Raw genomic sequence first — 19811 nt, forward strand, 5'->3', positions numbered from 1 at the left:
TCGGGAAGCCACCTCCTGGCCCTGGCCCTCGGGGCGCGTGGCCTCCCCGTTCCGCGGGGGCTGCCTCGGCCACGCCCTGACGTTCCCTTCCCCCGAAGGTGTCCCGAGTGCCCGTCACCGGTCCGGGCTGCCGCCACTTCGTGACGTGCCAGCAGTGCCTGCGAGCGGAGCGCCTCATGGGCTGCGGCTGGTGCCAGGACAGGTGCGCTCGGCAGGAGGAGTGTGAGCTGGCCTGGACCCAGGAGAGCTGCCCCCCCGTCCTCACTGACGTAAGCCCTGCGCGGCCTCGGCTCCCCTGCCTCTCCCTCCCCGGGGCCCGCTGCCGGCTGGCCTGGTGCCCCTGCTGCTGTAGCCGCGCTTACCCTGGGCTCCGGAGGCTCCTGGTTGGGTCCCGCGTGGGCTGTGCTGGCTGCAGAGGGCGCAGGGACGGGAGGGGGGCGGGCAGGGCACCACCTGCTGCCATCACGCCCCGGGCTCAGAGCTCCGCCAGCCACGGCTCCAGCCTGAGGCCCGGGCCAGCCCAGGGGAGGCGAGCGGGAGGGCGGGGGGCAGGGCCGGGGATGTGACGCCACCTTGTCTCCCCTCAGTTCCACCCCCGCAGCGCCCCCTTGCATGGCCGCACCCGGGTGACGCTCTGCGGGAGGGGCTTCCGGTCGCGCCCGCACTCCGCCGCCATGGGCCCCCCCGAGGCCGGCGCCACCTACCGGGTGACAGTGGGGCAGAGGGAGTGCTCCGTGCTGGCCGAGAGCCTGGACAGGAGGTAGGGGCGGGGCGGGGTTGGGGTGCAGGACGGGCTGAGGGTGCTGGCTCCAGGAGGGGGCTCATGGCTGGGGCAGGGGGTGGGGGGATAGGAGGGAGTTGGGGGTGGGCTTTGGCTCTGTGGCAGCCCTCGTTGGTGGCCCAGCAGGGCTAAGGCAGGCTCCAGCCGTGATCCTGGCAAAGTCGGCCCAGGAAGTCTCATGTCGGTCCCGGGCACATTGGTCGAAACGCTAGGAAAGAACAGAATTGCCAGAGCCAGAGATGGGCAGAATTTGTTGGGGGAGAGTCGGCCCGGCTTCTGGGAAGGGAACTCCTGCCTCGCCGACCCCCGAGAGTGCTGGGAGGGGGTCAGCAAACGTGCACAAGGGGGATCCAGTGGGCTTAGATCCCCAGAAAGCCTTTGGCAAGGTCCCTCCCCGAAGACTCTTAAGTAAACAGTCATGGGAGGAGAGGGAAGGGCCTTGCGTGGATTGGTAACTGGTTAAAAGACAGGTGGTAAAGGGTAGGACTGAATGGGAAGTTTCCCGAGTGGAGAGAGGTAACTAGTGAGGTCCCCCAAGGGTCCGTCCTGGGCCCATCTGTGGCGGCGCGTTGGGGTTCCCCCGACTCCTGCACCCCCGTAATGGCACGGACAGACTCCACCGGCCAGTAGAATAGAGGTGGTTTATTGCTTCGCCAGGATACAGCACAGATGCAATCCGGTTACAGGGCAGGCCTAGGATGCCTCAGCCCCCCTTGAGATGGGGGAGACGGGGCCCCTAAATCCCAGCCCGTTGTTTAAGCTGCTTCCTCCATGATTCCAGACAGGAACTAAAAAGTCCCCTCCAGCCCTGCCCCCCAGCTGGGGGCTGGCCTCCCCTCCTTCCTTTGTTTCTCTCCCTGGAAGGCAACTGGTCGGACAGGTTGGGAGCCCCTTGCATAATGACTCACCCCCTGCCCTGCTGGGCTGTGCTACAGACAGCCGCCAGTGGGGGTCACCCACAGCCCACCGCCCAGCATAGCCACCAGCAAGGTACCAACACTACATCACACCATCCTATTCAGCGTATTTATAAACGATCTAGAGAAAGGGGGAGACAAGGAGGTGGCCAAATGTGCAGATGATCCCAAACGGCTCAAGATAGTTCAGACCAAAGCAGACTGGGTCTCCCCAAACTAAGCGATTGGGCAACAAAACAGCAAATGAAATTTAATGCTGATAAATGTAAGGAAATGCACATCGGGAAACAGCGTCCCAACGAGACGTACAATATGACGGGGACTCGCTACAACTACTCGAGAGAGATCTTGGAGTCAGCGTGGAGAGTTCTCTGAGAACACCCACTCCGGCAGCGGCAGGCAAAACAGCAAACCGAATGTTAGGAGTCATTGAAAAGGGATCGAGAATAAGATAGAAAATATGTATTGCCTCGCTATAAGACCATGGGACGCCCACATCTTGAATCCCACGTACAGATGTCGTTGTCTCATCTCCAGAAAGATCTATTGGCATTGGCAAGGGTTCCGAAAAGGGCAACTCAAATGATTAGGGTGTGGAATGGCTGCCCTGCGAGCCTGGGATTTTGTAGCTTGGAAAAGAGGAGGCTAAAGGGGACACGACTGAGGTCTGTAAAATCCTGACTGGTGTGGAGAAAGCGAGTCGAGTTATTTACTCCTTCGCATAACACAAACACTAGGGGTCACGACATGAAATTGATGAGTGGCTGAGTTAAAACAAACAAAAGGGAGTTTTTCTTCACACAGCGCAGTCAACCTGTGGAACTCCTTGCCGGAGGATGCGGTGAAGGACAAGACTTTCACAGGGTTTAACAAAGAGCCAGATAAATGCATGGAGGCGTGATCCAGGATAGGCCAGGATAGGTAGGGAGGGTGTCCCTGGCCTCTGTGTGTCAGGGGCTGGGAATGAGTGAGCAGGGCAGATCACGTGAGGATTCCCTGCTCTGTTCACTCCCTCTGGGGCACCCGGCACTGGCCGCTGCGGGCAGACTGGACACTGGGCTGATGGGCCTTTGGTCTGACCCAGCCTGGCCGTTCTGATGTTCTCTCTTAGAAGCAGCTGGCATGTCCCTGGGGGGCCACGGAGGCGCTGTGCATGCCTGCTGGCCCCACCCTGTGACTCCCAGTCAGTGGGGCTGTGGGGCCAGGGCAGTGCATGGAGAGCCCCTCCCCCCAGGGCCAGCTGCTTCCGGGAGCCGTGTGGGGCCAGGGCCGGCAGGGAGCGGGACGGTGCTGAGGAGACGCGGCAGCACCTGGCCCCGGCCATCGGTCGCCCCGGATGGGCTGGGGGCTGGAGCTGCTCCCGGAGCCCCCGTGTTTCCTCGCTGCCCGCTGTTCCCGCAGGCCCCCCGTGCAGGCCCGCCCCAGGGCCGCGGCGGACGTGCTGGTGTGCGAGCTGGAGCCCCGCGGCGCCCAGGCGGTGGCGGTGCCCGTCGCCGTCCGGCTCAGCGTTGGGGAGCAGGCGAGGGACCCGCCCTTCTACGTCAATGGCTCCGCGGCCCTCGCTGGCTTCGTCTTTGTGGTGCGTCCTCCCCAAGCTGCCTCCTGCTGCGGGGCCGGGCCCAGGAGAGCCGCCCCCTGCAGCCAGAGCATGGCTCGCCTAGGCCTGCCGGGGACCCGGGCCCAGGAGAGCCGCCCCCTGCGGCCAGAGCATGGCTCGCCCCAGGCCTGCCGGGGACCCGGGCCCAGAGCCCTCGGAGCAGGACTAGCAGGGCCTGGTGCCCTGCTGGGACCCCCGGCCACGCTGCACCCCCAGCCCTGGGCTGAGCGTGCGGCCAGATCCCACCCTGTCGGAGGGCAGCCCTGGCCCGGGGAGTGGGGCAGCCCTGGCCGGAGGGTGGGGTAGCCGCGCTGCGGAGGCCGTGGGGCAGCCCTGGCCGGAGGGTGGGGTAGCCGCGCTGCGGAGGCCGTGGGGCAGCCCTGGCCCGGGGAGGTGGGGCAGCCGCGCTGCGGAGGCCGTGGGGCAGCCCTGGCCCGGGGAGGTGGGGCAGCCGCGCTGCGGAGGCCATGGGGCAGCCCTGGCCCGGGGAGGTGGGGCAGCCGCGCTGCGGAGGCCGTGGGGCAGCCCTGGCCCGGGGAGGTGGGGCAGCCGCGCTGCGGAGGCCGTGGGGCAGCCCTGCCTGTTCCTGAGGGGGCTCTGTGCCGCCCTGGGGCGCGTGCTGGAACGGGTCCCTCCTGGGGCCCAGCTCCGTGCTCACAGCCTGTGTCCCGTGCGGCTCCGCAGGTGCCCAACGTCACCGCCATCAGCCCCGCGTACGGCCCGCTGGCCGGCGGCACCCGGCTCACCCTCTGCGGCCGGGACCTGGCTGTGGGCAGCAACCGGACGGTGATGCTCGGAGGGGCGCGGTGCTCTGAGGCAGGGCAGCCAAGGTACGGCAGGCACACGCCTGCGGCGGCTCTAGCTCCGGGGGGCAGCCGGCACAGCCTTTGTCTGGGGCGCCTGGAGGGGCCCAGCGGGGCGGGGGAGGTCTCTCCTGAGCATGAAGGGCTCTGGTCATGGTTCCACGCAGGCCCCCTTGGCCCTTATCCTGCCGTGAGTCTGGGTGAGGGATCCTGGGGGGCACCGTGCCTGCTCTGAGCCCTGGGGGTGGGGGCCTCTGTGCCTGCTCTGAGCTCAGTGAGGGTGGGGGGGGGCTCTGCCCGCTGTGAGCCCGGTGGGTGCTGTGGGGGGGGGCTCTGCCCACTCTGAGCCCGGCGGGTGCTGAGGGGGGGGGCTCTGCCCGCTGTGAGCCCGGCGGGTGCTGTGGGGGGGGCTCTGTGCCCGCTCTGAGCCCGGCGGGTGCTGTGGGGGGGGCTCTGTGCCCGCTCTGAGCCCGGCGGGTGCTGTGGGGGGGGGGCTCTGCCCACTCTGAGCCCGGCGGGTTTTCTCCAGTGTCCCCAGCTCCAGCGATGGGCGGATCCACTGCAGCAGCCCTGCCGCCCACAACCTGAGCGCGGTGCCCGTGGCCCTGTGGATCGACGGGGAGCAGTTCCCAGCCCCGGAGCCTTTCCTGTACCTCCCGGACCCCGTCGTGCGCCGCATCTCCCCCAACTGCACCTACGAGTGAGTGCCCGGTGCCAAGGCCTGGCCAGGGCCCCTGCCCCTCCGCCCCCGCGGCCACCCTCCGCGACCGCCCCTCGGCCCCCACGGCCACCCTCCGCGACCCCCCCTCCGCCCCCACGGCCCCCCTCCGCGACCCCCCCTCCGCCCCCACGCCCTACCGTCCCACCAGCCCCCCGCGGCCACCCTCCGCGACCCCCCCTCCGCCCCCACGGCCCCCCTCCGCGACCCCCCCTCCGCCCCCACGCCCTACCGTCCCACCAGCCCCCCGCGGCCACCCTCCGCGACCGCCCCTCGGCCCCCACGGCCACCCTCCGCGACCGCCCCTCGGCCCCCACGGCCACCCTCCGCGACCCCCCCTCGGCCCCCACGGCCACCCTCCGCGACCCCCCCTCCGCCCCCACGGCCCCCCTCCGCGACCCCCCCTCCGCCCCCACGCCCTACCGTCCCACCAGCCCCCCGCGGCCACCCTCCGCGACCCCCCCTCCGCCCCCACGGCCCCCCTCCGCGACCCCCCCTCCGCCCCCACGCCCTACCGTCCCACCAGCCCCCCGCAGCCACCCTCCGCGACCGCCCCTCCCGCCCCCAGGGCCACCCTCCGCGACCGCCCCTCTGCCCCCTACCACCGCATTGGAGGCTGCCCTCGATCCCCTGCACATCCTGACTGGGGACCAGGTCCCTCAGATCTCCAGGGCATCCCATCCAGGGCTCTGCCAGCCCCGAGTTCCCAGCTGGCCCTGGCTGGGCTCTGGGCTGGTCTGGCAGCCGCCTGTGACCTTCCGCAGGGGCTCGGCGCTCACCATCCACGGGGCCAGCCTGGACTCCGTCTACCAGCCCAGGATCCAGTTTGAGGTGGCCGGCGTGTCCATCGGCGCCACGGTGAGTGCCAGAGCCGGGGGAGAGCCCAGCTGTCCCCTCCGAGCCCGGCCCCGGCCCCCCAGCCTGCCGGCCCCCTCGCTCCCTCCCGCAGCCCGGCCCTGGCCCCCCAGCCCTGTCAGCCCCCTCGCTCCCTCCCGCAGCCCGGCCCCGGCCCCCCAGCCCTGCCGGCCCCCTCGCTCCCTCCCGCAGCCCTGTCGGCCCCCTCGCTCCCTCCCGCAGCCCGGCCCCGGCCCCCCAGCCCTGCCGGCCCCCTCGCTCCCTCCCGCAGCCCTGTCGGCCCCCTCGCTCCCTCCCGCAGCCCGGCCCTGGCCCCCCAGCCCTGTCGGCCCCCTCGCTCCCTCCCGCAGCCCGGCCCTGGCCCCCCAGCCCTGTCAGCCCCCTCGCTCCCTCCCGCAGCCCGGCCCCGGCCCCCCAGCCCTGCCGGCCCCCTCGCTCCCTCCCGCAGCCCTGTCGGCCCCCTCGCTCCCTCCCGCAGCCCGGCCCTGGCCCCCCAGCCCTGTCGGCCCCCTCGCTCCCTCCCGCAGCCCGGCCCCGCCCCCCAGCCCTGTCGGCCCCCTCGCTCCCTCCCGCAGCCCGGCCCTGGCCCCCCAGCCCTGTCAGCCCCCTCGCTCCCTCCCGCAGCCCGGCCCCGGCCCCCCAGCCTGCCGGCCCCCTCGCTCCCTCCCGCAGCCCGGCCCTGGCCCCCCAGCCCTGCCGGCCCCCTTGCTCCCTCCCACAGCCCTGCCAGCCTGGCCCCGCCCATGCCGTGTCACGGTGCAGCGTGGGATCGGGGCTCTGGGGGCAGGCAGGAGAGAAGGTCGGGGCGCAGCGCGGGGTCCGTGTGAGCACAGGAGCCTAGGGCAGGAGACCTTGCTCCCCTGGGGGGAGGGGTCCCGAGCCCTGAACCCCCTTTCCTGCTCCCAGCCTCATCTCTCATCGCAGCCCAGCCGGGACTGACCCATCCCCTAGGCCCTCCCCCCAGCCTGCACTCAGTCCCCTCCCCTTAGCCTCCCTTCCCAGCCAGGAGTTCTCTCCTGTGCCTGGCCCCAGGTGTCTGGGGTGAGTCCTGCCCAGCCTCTCCCCTCATGCAGAGTGCTGGGGGGAAACTGAGGCACACAGCACAATACAGCAAAGAATGAATGTAACACCACCCCCACGTCACACCCTCACTCCCGACCCACTGCCCTGCCAGCCCAGGCCTGGGCTCTCTCGGTGCTGCCCGCGGGCCCTGCTGTCCGGGGGCGTCGGGCCCAGGTGGCTGAGAGCTCACACGCTTGTGTCACGGGTGGCTCGTGTCCACGGCGGGCGTGTTATCTCAGTGTGGCAGCCTGGCTCCTGGGGCCGTGGCGCGGGGTGATGCCAAGGGGCTGGGCCAGGCAGAGCCAAGGGCAGCGCGGGCATGGGCCTGCAGCAAGTCCAGGGAGCGCCGGGCACGCGGCTTTCACCATGCCCTGCCCCCACAGGAGTGCCAGGGGCCGCGCTCCCCCGAGCGGCTGGTGTGCCCGAGCCCGGCCTACTCCCTCAGCCGCAGCGAGAGCGCCCAGGGCAACCTGACCGTGCTGCTGGATGGCTCCCCTGGGAGCAGGGCCTTCCGCCTGCGCTACTACCCCCCCACCCTGGGTCCAGCCCTTCCAGCCCGACGGCACCTACACCCTGCCGACCGGCAGCCACGAGCTCGAGATCCACGTACGTGGCGGGGTTCCCGGGGGGGCGCTTGGGCAGGGGTTTCCCAGGGGAGACAGCGAGGTTCCCGGGGAAGGCCGGGGGGTTCCCAGGGAAGGGGGGGCTTGGATGGGGGTTTCCAAGAGAAGGTGGGGGCGGTTCGTGGGGAAGGTGGGGGGCTTAGGTGAGGGGTTCCCAGAGAAGGTAGGGAGGGGCTGCGGGAGGGTTTCCCGGAGTAGGCGGGGGGATCCTGGGGCAGGCAGGGGGTTCCCGGAGAAGGGGGGGGCGCGGGCGGGGGATCCCGGGGCAGGCAGGGGGTTCCCAGAGAAGGGGGGGCGTGGGCTGGGGTATCCTGGGGCAGGCAGGGGGTTCCCAGAGAAGGGGGGGGCGCGGGCGGGGCATCCCAGGGCAGGCAGGGGGTTCCCAGAGAAGAGGGGGGGGGCATGGGCGGGGGGGATCCCGGGGCAGGCAGGGGGTTCCCGGAGAAGAGGGGGGGGCGTAGGCGGGGGGATCCCGGGACAGGCAGGGGGTTCCCGGAGAAAAGGGGGGGGCGTAGGCGGGGGGATCCCGGGGCAGGCAGGGGGTTCCCGGAGAAGGGGGGGGCGTAGGCGGGGGATCCCGGGACAGGCAGGGGGTTCCTGGAGAAGGGGGGGGCGTGGGCGGGGGGATCCCGGGGCAGGCAGGGGGTTCCCGGAGAAGGGGGGGTGTGGGCGGGGGGATCCCGGGACAGGCAGGGGGTTCCCGGAGAAGGGGGGGGGCGTGGGCGGGGGGATCCCGGGACAGGCAGGGGGTTCCCGGAGAAGAGGGGGGGGTGTGGGCGGGGGGGAACCCGGGGCAGGCAGGGGGTTCCCGGAGAAGAGGGGGGGGTGTGGGCGGGGGGGATCCCGGGGCAGGCAGGGGGTTCCCGGAGAAGAGGGGGGGGCGTGGGCGGGGGGATCCTGGGACAGGCAGAGGGTCTCTGGCGGGCGTTGGGGGACCCCCGTGACGGTGGCTCTACGTGCAGCACGTCGGGCTGGACCTGCTGGCTGACTGCATGAACATCAGCCTGCTGGTGGGGGGCCGGGACTGCCTGCCCAGCGTGCTGAAGAACGAGGTGACCTGCCAGGTCCCCAGGGGCCTGAGCCTGCCCGCGGACGGAGCCCCTGTGCAGGTAGAGTTGGAGATGGGGGGCCCCTCGCAGGCGGGCGCCAGGGCCCGCGGGGCAGGGCTGCCGGTGCACGTGGTGCTCCCGTGCTCCACTGTCCGTCAGTCCCTCGCCGGGCCAAGCAGCGGGACCGGCCCCGCCCAGAGGCTGCTGCTGGCCCCGCCAGGATGCTCACCTGCAGGTGCCACCTGTGCCAGGCCCCGAGCCGTGTGCGCGGAGCAGGGCTGGGGGTGTTTTGCGGGCAGGTCCCCCCAACCTGCAGGCGGCTCTGCCCGACACTGACTGCCTGCCTGCCCTGCCCGTCCCCAGATCTGTGTGAACGGCGCCTGTCAGGACCTGGGCAGGGTCCTGGCCAGCGTCTCGCGGGACCCGCTGATGGGCATCCTCCTGGGCACCCTCGCCGCCCTGCTGCTGGGCGGCCTGCTGGCCTTCCTGGCGCTGAAGTGCAAGCGCAAGAGGAAAGGTAACCCCCCTCCGGTGGGCGAATGGGGCTGGACCTCCCGGCCATGGGGAGCCGGTGCCCCTCGCCCCCCCCCCCCCGCTACCGACGTGGCCGGCGCCCCCAGCGTGGCCGTGGCGGGGGGGCTGGTGCCTGGCGCGGCTCTGAAGGGCTCTGCTTCCGTGTCCACAGGCACCGAGAACTTGGAGATGCTGGTGAATCCCAACGGGGATGCCCCCAGCTTTGCCCGGCTGCCCCTGTCCCTGGACTACCGGGACGCGCAGGGTAAGGGCGGGCCCGGGGGCACTGCTGCTGGGCCAGCGTCTGGCCCGCCTTAGAGCCGCCCGGCCTGCCGGGTCCCTGCCGCTCTCAGGCCGTCTCGGGCGTGGCCGTGGGCTGCTCCCACCTCCAGCGCTGCCACTGCCCCCCCCGCCAGCCCCCGCTGGCCATGGGACCCCCCCAGCGCTGCCACGGCCCCCCCCGCCGGCTCCCGCTGGCCATGGGACCCCCCCAGCGCTGCCACGGCCCCCCCCGCCGGCCCCCGCTGGCCATGGGACCCCCCGCCGGCCCCCGCTGGCCATGGGACCCCCCCAGCGCTGCCACGGCCCCCCCCGCCGGCCCCCGCTGGCCATGGGACCCCCCCAGCGCTGCCACTGCCCCCCCCGCCGGCCCCCGCTGGCCATGGGACCCCCCCAGCGCTGCCACTGCCCCCCCCGCCGGCCCCCGCTGGCCGTGGGACCCCCCCAGCGCTGCCACTTCCCCCCCCGCCGGCCCCCGCTGGCCATGGGACCCCCCCCGGAGCTGCCACGGCCCCCCCCGCCGGCCCCCGCTGGCCATGGGACCCCCCCAGCGCTACCACTGCCCCCCCCGCCGGCCCCCGCTGGCCATGGGACCCCCCCAGCGCTGCCACTGCCCCCCCCCCGCCGGCCCCCGCTGGCCATGGGACCCCCCCCAGCGCTGCCACTGCCCCCCCCGCCGGCCCCCGCTGGCCATGGGACCCCCCCCCGGAGCTGCCACTGCCCCCCCCGCCGGCCCCCGCTGGCCATGGGACCCCCCCAGCGCTGCCACTGCCCCCCCCCACCGGCCCCCGCCGGCCATGGGACCCCCCCAGCGCTGCCACTGCCCCCCCCACCGGCCCCCGCTGGCCATGGGACCCCCCCAGCGCTGCCACTGCCCCCCCCACCGGCCCCCGCTGGCCATGGGACCCCCCCAGCGCTGCCACTGCCCCCCCCCGCCGGCCCCCGCTGGCCATGGGACCCCCCCAGAGCTGCCACTGCCCCCCGCCTGCCGGCCCCCGCTGGCCGTGGGACCCCCCCCCGGAGCTGCCACTACCCCCCCCCGCCGGCCCCCGCTGGCCATGGGACCCCCCCAGCGCTGCCACTGCCCCCCCCACCGGCCCCCGCCGGCCATGGGACCCCCCCCAGCGCTGCCACTGCCCCCCCCACCGGCCCCCGCTGGCCATGGGACCCCCCCAGCGCTGCCACTGCCCCCCCCACCGGCCCCCGCTGGCCATGGGACCCCCCCCAGCGCTGCCACGGCCCCCCCCGCCGGCCCCCGCTGGCCATGGGACCCCCCCAGCGCTGCCACGGCCCCCCCCGCCGGCCCCCGCTGGCCATGGGACCCCCCCAGCGCTGCCACGGCCCCCCCGCCGGCCTCTGCTGGCCATGGGACCCCCCCAGCGCTGCCACGGCCCCCCCCGCCGGCCCCCGCTGGCCATGGGACCCCCCCAGCGCTGCCACGGCCCCCCCCCCGCCGGCCCCCGCTGGCCATGGGACCCCCCCCAGCGCTGCCACTGCCCCCCCCGCCGGCCCCCGCTGGCCATGGGACCCCCCCAGCGCTACCACTGCCCCCCCCCGCCGGCCCCCGCTGGCCATGGGACCCCCCAGCGCTGCCACTGCCCCCCCCCCGCCGGCCCCCGCTGGCCATGGGACCCCCCCAGCGCTGCCACTGCCCCCCCCCGCCGGCCCCCGCTGGCCATGGGACCCCCCCAGCGCTGCCACGGCCCCCCCCGCCGGCCCCCGCTGGCCATGGGACCCCCCCAGCGCTGCCACTGCCCCCCCCCGCCGGCCCCCGCTGGCCATGGGACCCCCCCCAGCGCTGCCACTGCCCCCCCCCGCCGGCCCCCGCTGGCCATGGGACCCCCCAGCGCTGCCACGGCCCCCCCGCTGGCCCCCGCTGGCCATGGGACCCCCCAGCGCTGCCACGGCCCCCCCGCCGGCCCCCGCTGGCCATGGGACCCCCCCAGCGCTGCCACTGCCCCCCCCGCCGGCCCCCGCTGGCCATGGGACCCCCCCAGCGCTGCCACTGCCCCCCCCCCGCCGGCCCCCGCTGGCCATGGGACCCCCCCAGCGCTGCCACTGCCCCCCCCCCGCCGGCCCCCGTTGGCCATGGGACCCCCCCAGCGCTGCCACTGCCCCCCCCGCCGGCCCCCGCTGGCCATGGGACCCCCCCCAGCGCTGCCACTGCCCCCCCCCCCGCCGGCCCCCGCTGGCCATGGGACCCCCCAGCGCTGCCACGGCCCCCCCCCCCCCGCCGCCCCGCTGGCCATGGGACCCCCCCAGCGCTGCCACTGCCCCCCCCCGCCGGCCCCCGCTGGCCATGGGACCCCCCGGAGCTGCCACTGCCCCCCCCCGCCGGCCCCCGCTGGCCGTGGGACCCCCCAGTGCTGCCACGGCCCCCCCGCCGGCCCCCGCTGGCCATGGGACCCCCCGGAGCTGCCACTGCCCCCCCCCCCGCCGGCCCCCGCTGGCCATGGGACCCCCCCGGAGCTGCCACTGCCCCCGCCCCCGCTGGCCGTGGGACCCCCAGCACTGCTGTGCCTGAGGCCCTTCTGGGGCTGGTGGGCTCTGTGGGGAGCCCTGGGGGGTGCAGGGGACAGTCCGCATCCGGGGGGCAGGCAGGCGGGTCTGCGAGAGGCCGGCTGTGACTTGGCTCTGCCCGGCCCTGGCACCGCTGTCCCCTGCAGCCATGCACAGCGGCAGCAGCTTTGCCAGCAGGCGCTTCCGGGACGCCGCCCGCACGGGCAGCAGCGAGGGCTCGGCCACGCCGCTCCTGAGGGTGCCGTCCTGCTGCGTGGACAGCCTCCGCCCGGAGCTGCTGCAGGAGGTGCGGGACGTTCTGATCCCCGAGGACAGGCTGACAACGCACCGCGACCAGATCATCGGCCAAGGTGAGTGCTGGCCCGCGTGGCACCTGCAGACGGGCACAGGGAGCGCTGGGCCCGCGTGGCACCTATAGACGGGCGCAGGGAGCGCTGGGCAGGGCCCGCGTGGCACCCGCAGACGGGCACAGGGAGCGCTGGGCAGGGCCCCGCGTGGCACCCATAGACGGGCGCAGGGAGCGCTGGGCAGGGCCCGCGTGGCACCCGCAGACGGGCGCAGGGAGTGCTGGGCAGGGCCCGCGGGGCACCCGCAGACGGGCGCAGGGAGCGCTGGGCAGGGCCCGCAGGGCACCCGCAGACGGGCGCAGGGAGCGCTGGGCAGGGCCCGCGTGGCACCCATAGACGGGCGCAGGGAGCGCTGGGCAGGGCCCGCGTGGCACCCGCAGACGGGCGCAGGGAGCGCTGGGCAGGGCCCGCGGGGCACCCGCAGACGGGCGCAGGGAGCGCTGGGCAGGGCCCGCGGGGCACCCGCAGACGGGCGCAGGGAGCGCTGGGCAGGGCCCGCGGGGCACCCGCAGACGGGCGCAGGGAGCGCTGGGCAGGGCCCGCGGGGCACCCGCAGACGGGCGCAGGGAGCGCTGGGCAGGGCCCGCGGGGCACCCGCAGACGGGCGCAGGGAGCGCTGGGCAGGGCCCGCGGGGCACCCGCAGACGGGCGCAGGGAGCGCTGGGCAGGGCCCGCGGGGCACCCGCAGACGGGCGCAGGGAGCGCTGGGCAGGGCCCGCGGGGCACCCGCAGACGGGCGCAGGGAGCGCTGGGCAGGGCCCGCGGGGCACCCGCAGACGGGCGCAGGGAGCGCTGGGCAGGGCCCGCGGGGCACCCGCAGACGGGCGCAGGGAGCGCTGGGCAGGGCCCGCGGGGCACCCGCAGACGGGCGCAGGGAGCGCTGGGCAGGGCCCGTGAGGCACCCGCAGACTCGTACCAGGCCAAGGGGCTATCCCTGGGCCAGCGCTGACCATCCCCTGGGTGAGCCCATGGGCCCAGGCTGGTGACACCATGGCAGGGCCGGGCCCTGGTCTGGCGCCAGTAGCGCTGCAGCCCGTGGTGCCAGGCGGAGCCATGACCAGCCTCCTGCGGTGCCTGCCTGCAGTGCCCACCTGCTCCCACACTGTGGGCCGGACCCAGTGTCTGGGGCGGTCCCAGCCCCCTGCTGTGTCTGGTGCCCATCCGGACCCTGCAGCATTGACCCTCCCCTGGCCTCGGCATCTCCCAGCCCGTCACCATGGCCTCCGGGCGCGTGCCTGCCCGGGGCCGGCTGCACGGGGCTCTGCCCACGGTGATTGTTTTCCTGGCCAGGGCACTTCGGGAGCGTGTACCACGGCACGTACCGAGACCCGTCCGAGAGGGACGTCCACTGCGCTGTCAAGTCCCTGAACCGTGAGTGCCCACCCCCGTCAGCCTCCTGCCCGGCCCCCGCCCTGCGCAGCTCTCAGTGCCCGGCGTAACCCTGTGATACAGCCACTGCCCCCCACGCCCTCTGCTGCCCCCGGGTCGCCCCATCCCCGCCCTGCGCAGCTCTCAGTGCCCGGCGTAACCCTGTGATACAGCCACTGCCCCCCACGCCCTCTGCTGCCCCCGGGTCGCCCCATCCCCGCCCTGCGCAGCTCTCAGTGCCCGGCGTAACCCTGTGATACAGCCACTGCCCCCCACGCCCTCTGCTGCCCCCGGGTCGCCCCATCCCCGCCCTGCGCAGCTCTCAGTGCCCAGCGTCTGCGCCCCGCCCCACGCCTGCACCCTGCCCCATGGCCGTCCCTAGGCTGCACCCCACCCCACGGCCATCCCTTGTCTGCGCCCTGCCCCACAGCTGTGCCCGGCCCAATGGCTGTCCCTTGTCTACGCCCCGCCCCACGGCTGTCCCTTGTCTGTGCCCCACCCCACAGCTGTGCCCTGCCCCACGGCTGTCCCTTGTCTGTGCCCCACCCCACGGCCATCCCTTGTCTGCGCCCTGCCCTACAGCTGTGCCCCGCCCCATGGCTGTCCCTTGTCTACGCCCCGCCCCACGGCTGTCCCTTGTCTGTGCCCCACCCCACAGCTGTGCCCTGCCCCACGGCTGTCCCTTGTCTGTGCCCCACCCCACGGCCATCCCTTGTCTGCGCCCTGCCCCACAGCTGTGCCCCGCCCCATGGCTGTCCCTTGTCTACGCCCCGCCCCACGGCTGTCCCTTGTCTGTGCCCCACCCCACGGCCATCCCTTGTCTGCGCCCTGCCCCACAGCTGTGCCCCGCCCCATGGCTGTCCCTTGTCTGTGCCCCACCCCACAGCTGTGCCCTGCCCCACGGCTGTCCCTTGTCTGTGCCCCGCCCCACGGCTGCGCCTCTCCCAGGGATCACGGACGTGGAGGAGGTGGAAGAGTTCCTGAAGGAAGGGATTCTCATGAAGAGTTTCCATCACCCGCACGTCCTGTCGCTGGTGGGCATCTGCCTGCCACGTCAGGGGCTGCCCCTGGTCGTGCTGCCCTACATGACGCACGGGGACCTGCGCCACTTCATCCGCTCCCAGGAACGGGTAAGCCCGGGCGGACTCAGCCGGGCCGGCAGCCTTGGGCAGAAGGGGGAACCCCAGGCCCAGAGCCAGGCCCCTGCTCTCTGCCCTGGGCTGGGCCCCCGGGGGGCAGAGCTTGGGGGGCAGTTGTGCTGGGTGGGCAGGAAGGGGAATGGGGGGCTGACGGACGGCCCCCAGCCAGCCACCAAGTCCCCCGCCCCGAGGAGGCCAGGAGCCGGGGCCGTGGGTCCCAGGGCCCCGGCCGAGCCCCCCAGCGCCCAGGCTGGTCTGCCCGTGCCAGCTGGCCTGTTTGGGCTGGGAGGACGAGAGCTCACCTGGCTGGCAGGGGGAGCCCGGCCCCACGGGGTCACGGCTGCTCTGCACAGCACCCGGCTGATCCCTGCCCCTCCCAGCCCCCCAGGCCTCCCCAGAGCGGCTGCTGCTCCTCCGAGCCCCACCCCAGCATGGCCACTGCCCCTCCATGCCACCCTCCAGTCCCCCAGCAGTCCCGTTCCTGGGCTCCCTGCTCATCCCTGCCCGAGCTGCTGGCTGGGCCCCACATCTGTGCCCCACAGGGGCTGCACGAGAGCCTCCCTCAGCGACGTAGGCAGGTCTCCAGGCGGGCAGACATGGGCACTGCCTGCCGGGCGCTCTGCCCTGGGCTGCCCGTCTCCCTGCCCCTGTCTCCCCAGAACCCCACGGTGAAGGACCTGATTGGCTTCGGGCTGCAGGTGGCACAGGGCATGGACTATCTGGCCCACAGGAAGTTTGTGCACAGGGACCTGGCAGCCAGGAACTGCATGTGAGCGGGCTGGTGGGCAGGGGCAGGCCGGGGGCCGCGTGCCCGGGTGCGGTGGGGGGACAGGGGCTGCCTGGCTGGCCTGGGGCACGCCGGCACTCCTCAGCAGCCTCCGGCAGCAAGATGCTTTCTAGCGGGCGCTGTGCCCAGCACACTGGCCTCAGGAGCTCAGCCGTGGCACCCCTTCCACGGCGCCCTGCCAGCGAGCCGGCCTCAGGGCTCTGGGCCGGCCGAGCCGGGGGGCGGGGAGGGTGGCGGGGCCTGGCGCTGCCCCTCTGTGCTGGGGGCGGTGGGGGTGGGGCCTGGCGCTGCCCCTCTGTGCCAGCCAAGCTGGGGGGCGGTGGGGGCGGGGCCTGGCGCTGCCCCTCTGTGCTGGGGGCGGTGGGGGCGGGGCCTGGCACTGCCCCTTTGTGCTGGGGGGCGGTGGGGGCGGGGCCTGGCGCTGCCCCTCTGTGCTGGGGGCGGTGGGGGTGGGGCCTGGCGCTGCCCCTCTGTGCTGGGGCAGTGGGGGCGGGGCCTGGCACTGCCCCTTTGTGCTGGGGGGCGGTGGGGGCGGGGCCTGGCGCTGCCCCTCTGTGCTGGGGGGCGGTGGGGGCGGGGCCTGGCGCTGCCCCTCTGTGCTGGGGCAGTGGGAGGGACTCTGTAGCTGTGGGGGTTAACCCAGGGGCCAGGCGCATCCATGGACCGTTCACACTGTCTCGCCCCTCGCTGAGCCTTGCCGGGCCGGGTGCCAGTGACCCCCGAGTGCCAGCCCCGGCTTTGGGCCCAGCTGGAGAGAAGCCAGGTGTCCCGAGCGGTGCCCCTGGCCGAGCTGGCCTCTCGGGGGCGGGGGGAGGAGGCTGGTCCTGCCCCCAGCCCTCGCCCCACCCCCTCCATGCCTTGCAGGCTGGACGAGAGGTTCTCGGTGAAGGTGGCGGATTTCGGCCTGGCCCGGGCCGTCTTCGACAAGGAGTATTACAGCCTCCTGCAGCACCGCCAGGCCAAGCTACCCGTCAAGTGGATGGCGCTGGAGAGCCTGCAGATCCAGAAATTCACCACCAAGTCGGACGTGGTGAGGGCGGGGGGCTCGGGCTCCCCCTGCGCCCAAGGGGGGCTCTCGTGCCAGCTCCGCCAGGGCTAGCGGGCAGCCCGCCCAGGGTGCTACTGGGCACGAGGGCTCCCCCCGGCAGCCTGCACCTCGCCTGGCAGGCATGGCTGGCACAGGGCACGCTCGCCCGGCCCTCGCCTCTGAGGCTGCACGGGGGGCCAGCGTCTCCCCCCCTTGGCTGCCAGGGCTGTGCGGAGGGGCAGAGCCTGGCGCCTGCAGACAGCACCCGATGGAGCTGGCCCACGCCCGTGGCTCCTGGCAGGGCCGGGCAGGGGATGGAGCGGGCCATTCCTCCCTCACTGTGGAGCCAAGGGGCCTCGTGGACACTGCCCAGGCCCGGGGGGGGCATTCCCTCAGTGGGGGCCGATGCGCAGGGCAGACCCGGGGGGGTGATTCCTTTGGGGGGGGCCCTCGCGCAGGGCAGACCGGGGGGGAGGCCGATGCGTAGGGCAGACCCGGGGGGGGTGATTCCTTTGGGGGGGCCCTTGCGCAGGGCAGACCGGAGGGGGCCGATTCCCTCAGGGGGGGCCCCCGCGCAGGGCAGACCGGGGGCCGATCCCCGCAGGAGGGGGCGCATCCCGCCCCTTCCCGCGTGGTGCCGTGGGGCTCAGGGCTGGCGTGCCCCCTTCTCTCCGCACAGTGGTCTTTCGGGGTCCTGCTGTGGGAGCTGCTGACACGCGGGGCCCGGCCGTACCCCGAGGTGGATCCCTACGACATAGCGCAGTTCCTGCTGAGCGGCCGGCGGCTGCCGCAGCCCGAGTACTGCCCGGACACGCTGTGAGTGCCCCCCTCCCCACGGCGCCCCTCGGCAGCCTTCCTCCCAGGCCCAGGGCCGAACGACCTCGGGGCTCCGGGTTCAGAGTGCAGGAGGGGCTGCGGCTCGAAGAGGAGGCTGGGTGTGCTGAGGGCTCTGCCTAGGGGAATTCAGGGTGCTGGAGGGGCTCCAGGCTGGGGCGAAGGGGTTTGAAGTGTGGGAGGGGCTGGGGGACGTAGGGTGCAGGAGGGGGCTGGGCCGTGGAAGAGGGTTGGGGTGCAGGGCACTTCCTTGGGCAGCCCCTTGCAGGCTCCGCCCCCGCAGCTCCCCTTGGCTGCCATTCCTGACCAATGGGAGCTGCAGTTGAGGGGGGCGCGGGACAGAGCTTCCCCCTCCACTGCTGGGTTGGCAGCACGTGGAGTCCCCCCCGGCAGGCCTGAGTAACCCACTGGGGTAGGGGCTGTAGTGGCGGCAGCCCGGGGACGCTGCAAAAAGGTCTGGACTTTTGGGAGTCCAGATAGGGATTTGGTGGCCCCCAAGCCCAGGGCCTGGCTGCAGCTCCTAAAGCCCCTGCATTAATCCGGCCCTGCCCACGTCTCCCCACTCCCTGCCGGCCCCCCGGGAGCCACGCCCGGCCGGTGCCCCGCGGGACGCCCCTTTGGCTCTGCTGGCCTGAGGGAGGTAGGGGCCTTGGGCTTCGCTGGGCCGGTGCTGAGGGGCTCTCTCGGGCAGGTACGCGGTGATGCTGAGCTGCTGGGCGCCGAGCCCCGAGGAGCGCCCCCCCTTCTCCGCCCTGACCAGGGAGCTGGAGGGCATCCTGGCTTCCCTGAAAGGCGAGCACTACATCAACCTGAGCCTCACCTACGTGAACATGGGGCCCGGCCCGGCCAGCCCCCCGGCGCCCAACTCGGAGGACGAGGGGGACGTGGCCGCCGCATGCTGAGCCGGCCGGGAGCCGGGGCGGGCAGCTTCTCGGGACTGTGGTGACGGAGCCGGGCCGGTGCTGCCCGGCTGGCCTGGGGCAGGGCGGCCGCCCACAGATCTTTCTATTTATTTGGTGTAGCCAAGAGACGCGGAGACTATCTGAATACAAAGGGGACGTTCAGAGCCACCAGCCTGGCCTCCGGCCTCACACTGGGGGAGGCTGGAACAGCCGCGTCTTGGCTGGGTTCAGCTGGGCTTGTTCTGGGGGCGGAAGGAGATTCGGCTCCCCCCCGGCGCAGGGGCCTGGCTCTCACGCCTCGTCCTCAGCAGGGTCCCGGGGTGCGGGCCACCCGCAGGCAGGCCACCCAGAGCCAGGGCCTCGGAGTATCCCTTGGCCGAGTGTGGGGACATGGGAATTGTTGGATCTGCCTGCCCCTGTCTCCTGCCCCACCCCCGTCTCCTACCCTGCCTGCCCTGCCCTGCCCCGCCCCCTGCCCTGCCCCGATCTCGGGTACCCCCCGACCCTTCACCCCCATCTGCAGCAAGATGTGGCTCCGCCAGCCAGTAGAACAGGGGGGGTTAGTGCTGCTCCGAGGGGCACCCCAGCGTAGCACCGATGCAGGCACAGGAGGGTGGGCCGACAGCCCTGTGCCCTGGGGGGAGGGGTCCCAGGCCCCTGAACCCCCTACACTGGTTTTAGTCTGGTCCTCCATGCTCCCCCACACTGCCACTGCCCAGCTCCCAGCCCTGCCCCCAGCCAGGGGCCATCCCCCCCCCCCCCGTGTCTCCCCCTGGGAAGAGCCTTGTTACCTGCCCAGGCTGGGCCGAGCTGTCTGGGCCATACACGTGTGGGAATCACAGCCCAGCGCAGCCAGGTGGGGACACCGGGTCACAGAGCAGATACCCCCCCATGTCACGCCCCTCGCCTAGCCCCCCCTGCTGCGCCCCGCTGCCCCCTCCCGCCCCGCTTCTCACAGGGCCTGGGGCAGCCCCCCCTTCGCCCGGTGGCTCTGCTTGGAGACGCTACGGGCAAAGCCGACGCCGGGGCAGGGGCTGGTGGCCTGTCATGTGCCTGAGGGCCACTAGGTGCCAGCACAGCCCACGAGTCCGCGGGGAGCCGAGCAGGCGAAGGAAAAGGCGCCGGCGAGAGCGTTTGGGCGGCGATGCCCCTGGGCCGCTCCAGCCCGGAAGGCATTGGCCCACATGGCCATGTCCACGCGGGAGGGGCGCCGAGGAAGGGTCCTTGCCGCTGCCTCGCTCTTCCTTCCTTTGGCTGTTATGAGCGTCCTGGCCCGGCAGAGCCCCAGACCCCCTTGTGCCTGGCGCCCTCAAACACAACCAGACGGGGTCTCTGCCCCACGGCGCTTCCAGTCTGAGGCCCAAGCCGCCCGAGTCCTCCGCTCTGAGCGTCCCAAACAGCCGCATGGCTCTTGGAGCGCCTCTTGCCACGGGTGCTCGTAGCGTGGCGCTCTGGCCCGGCCGATGGCCGTGGTCTCTGTGCAGCTCCGTGGCCATGGGCGGAGCTAACAGGCTTCAACCTCTCTTCCTTGGAGGAGCCCCAGGTGCCACGGAAACCACTGATCTGAAAGGCCTCCCGGGGGGCTCAGAGCGGGCAGAAAATGCCCCAAGGCCGCAATGGGGCAGGGGTGGTGCAGGGCCATGGCCAGTCAGCTCTGTGCCCGGCGGGGCACCTTGGCTGCAGCTCTTCC

General features: G+C 73.4%; 1 protein-coding gene across 1 annotated transcript in view; it reads left to right on the forward strand.

Moving 5' to 3' along the window:
* MST1R (macrophage stimulating 1 receptor) overlaps window positions 1-18289 on the forward strand; it is a 37128-nt gene extending 18839 nt beyond the window's left edge. The window contains 18 exon segments of the mRNA XM_075939561.1: window positions 99-269; window positions 588-760; window positions 3100-3277; window positions 3980-4125; window positions 4628-4798; window positions 5581-5674; window positions 7117-7260; window positions 7262-7339; window positions 8319-8465; window positions 8769-8922; window positions 9091-9183; window positions 11864-12067; window positions 13355-13435; window positions 14381-14562; window positions 15231-15340; window positions 16223-16388; window positions 17065-17201; window positions 17911-18289. Of these exon segments, the coding sequence (XP_075795676.1) occupies window positions 99-269; window positions 588-760; window positions 3100-3277; window positions 3980-4125; window positions 4628-4798; window positions 5581-5674; window positions 7117-7260; window positions 7262-7339; window positions 8319-8465; window positions 8769-8922; window positions 9091-9183; window positions 11864-12067; window positions 13355-13435; window positions 14381-14562; window positions 15231-15340; window positions 16223-16388; window positions 17065-17201; window positions 17911-18121 (2640 nt within the window). The 3' untranslated portion in view covers window positions 18122-18289.
* The last annotated feature ends 1522 nt before the right edge of the window (window positions 18290-19811 follow it).

Source organism: Pelodiscus sinensis, chromosome 11 (assembly GCF_049634645.1).
Source record: "Pelodiscus sinensis isolate JC-2024 chromosome 11, ASM4963464v1, whole genome shotgun sequence".
In the NCBI taxonomy this organism is placed as follows: domain Eukaryota; kingdom Metazoa; phylum Chordata; order Testudines; family Trionychidae; genus Pelodiscus; species Pelodiscus sinensis.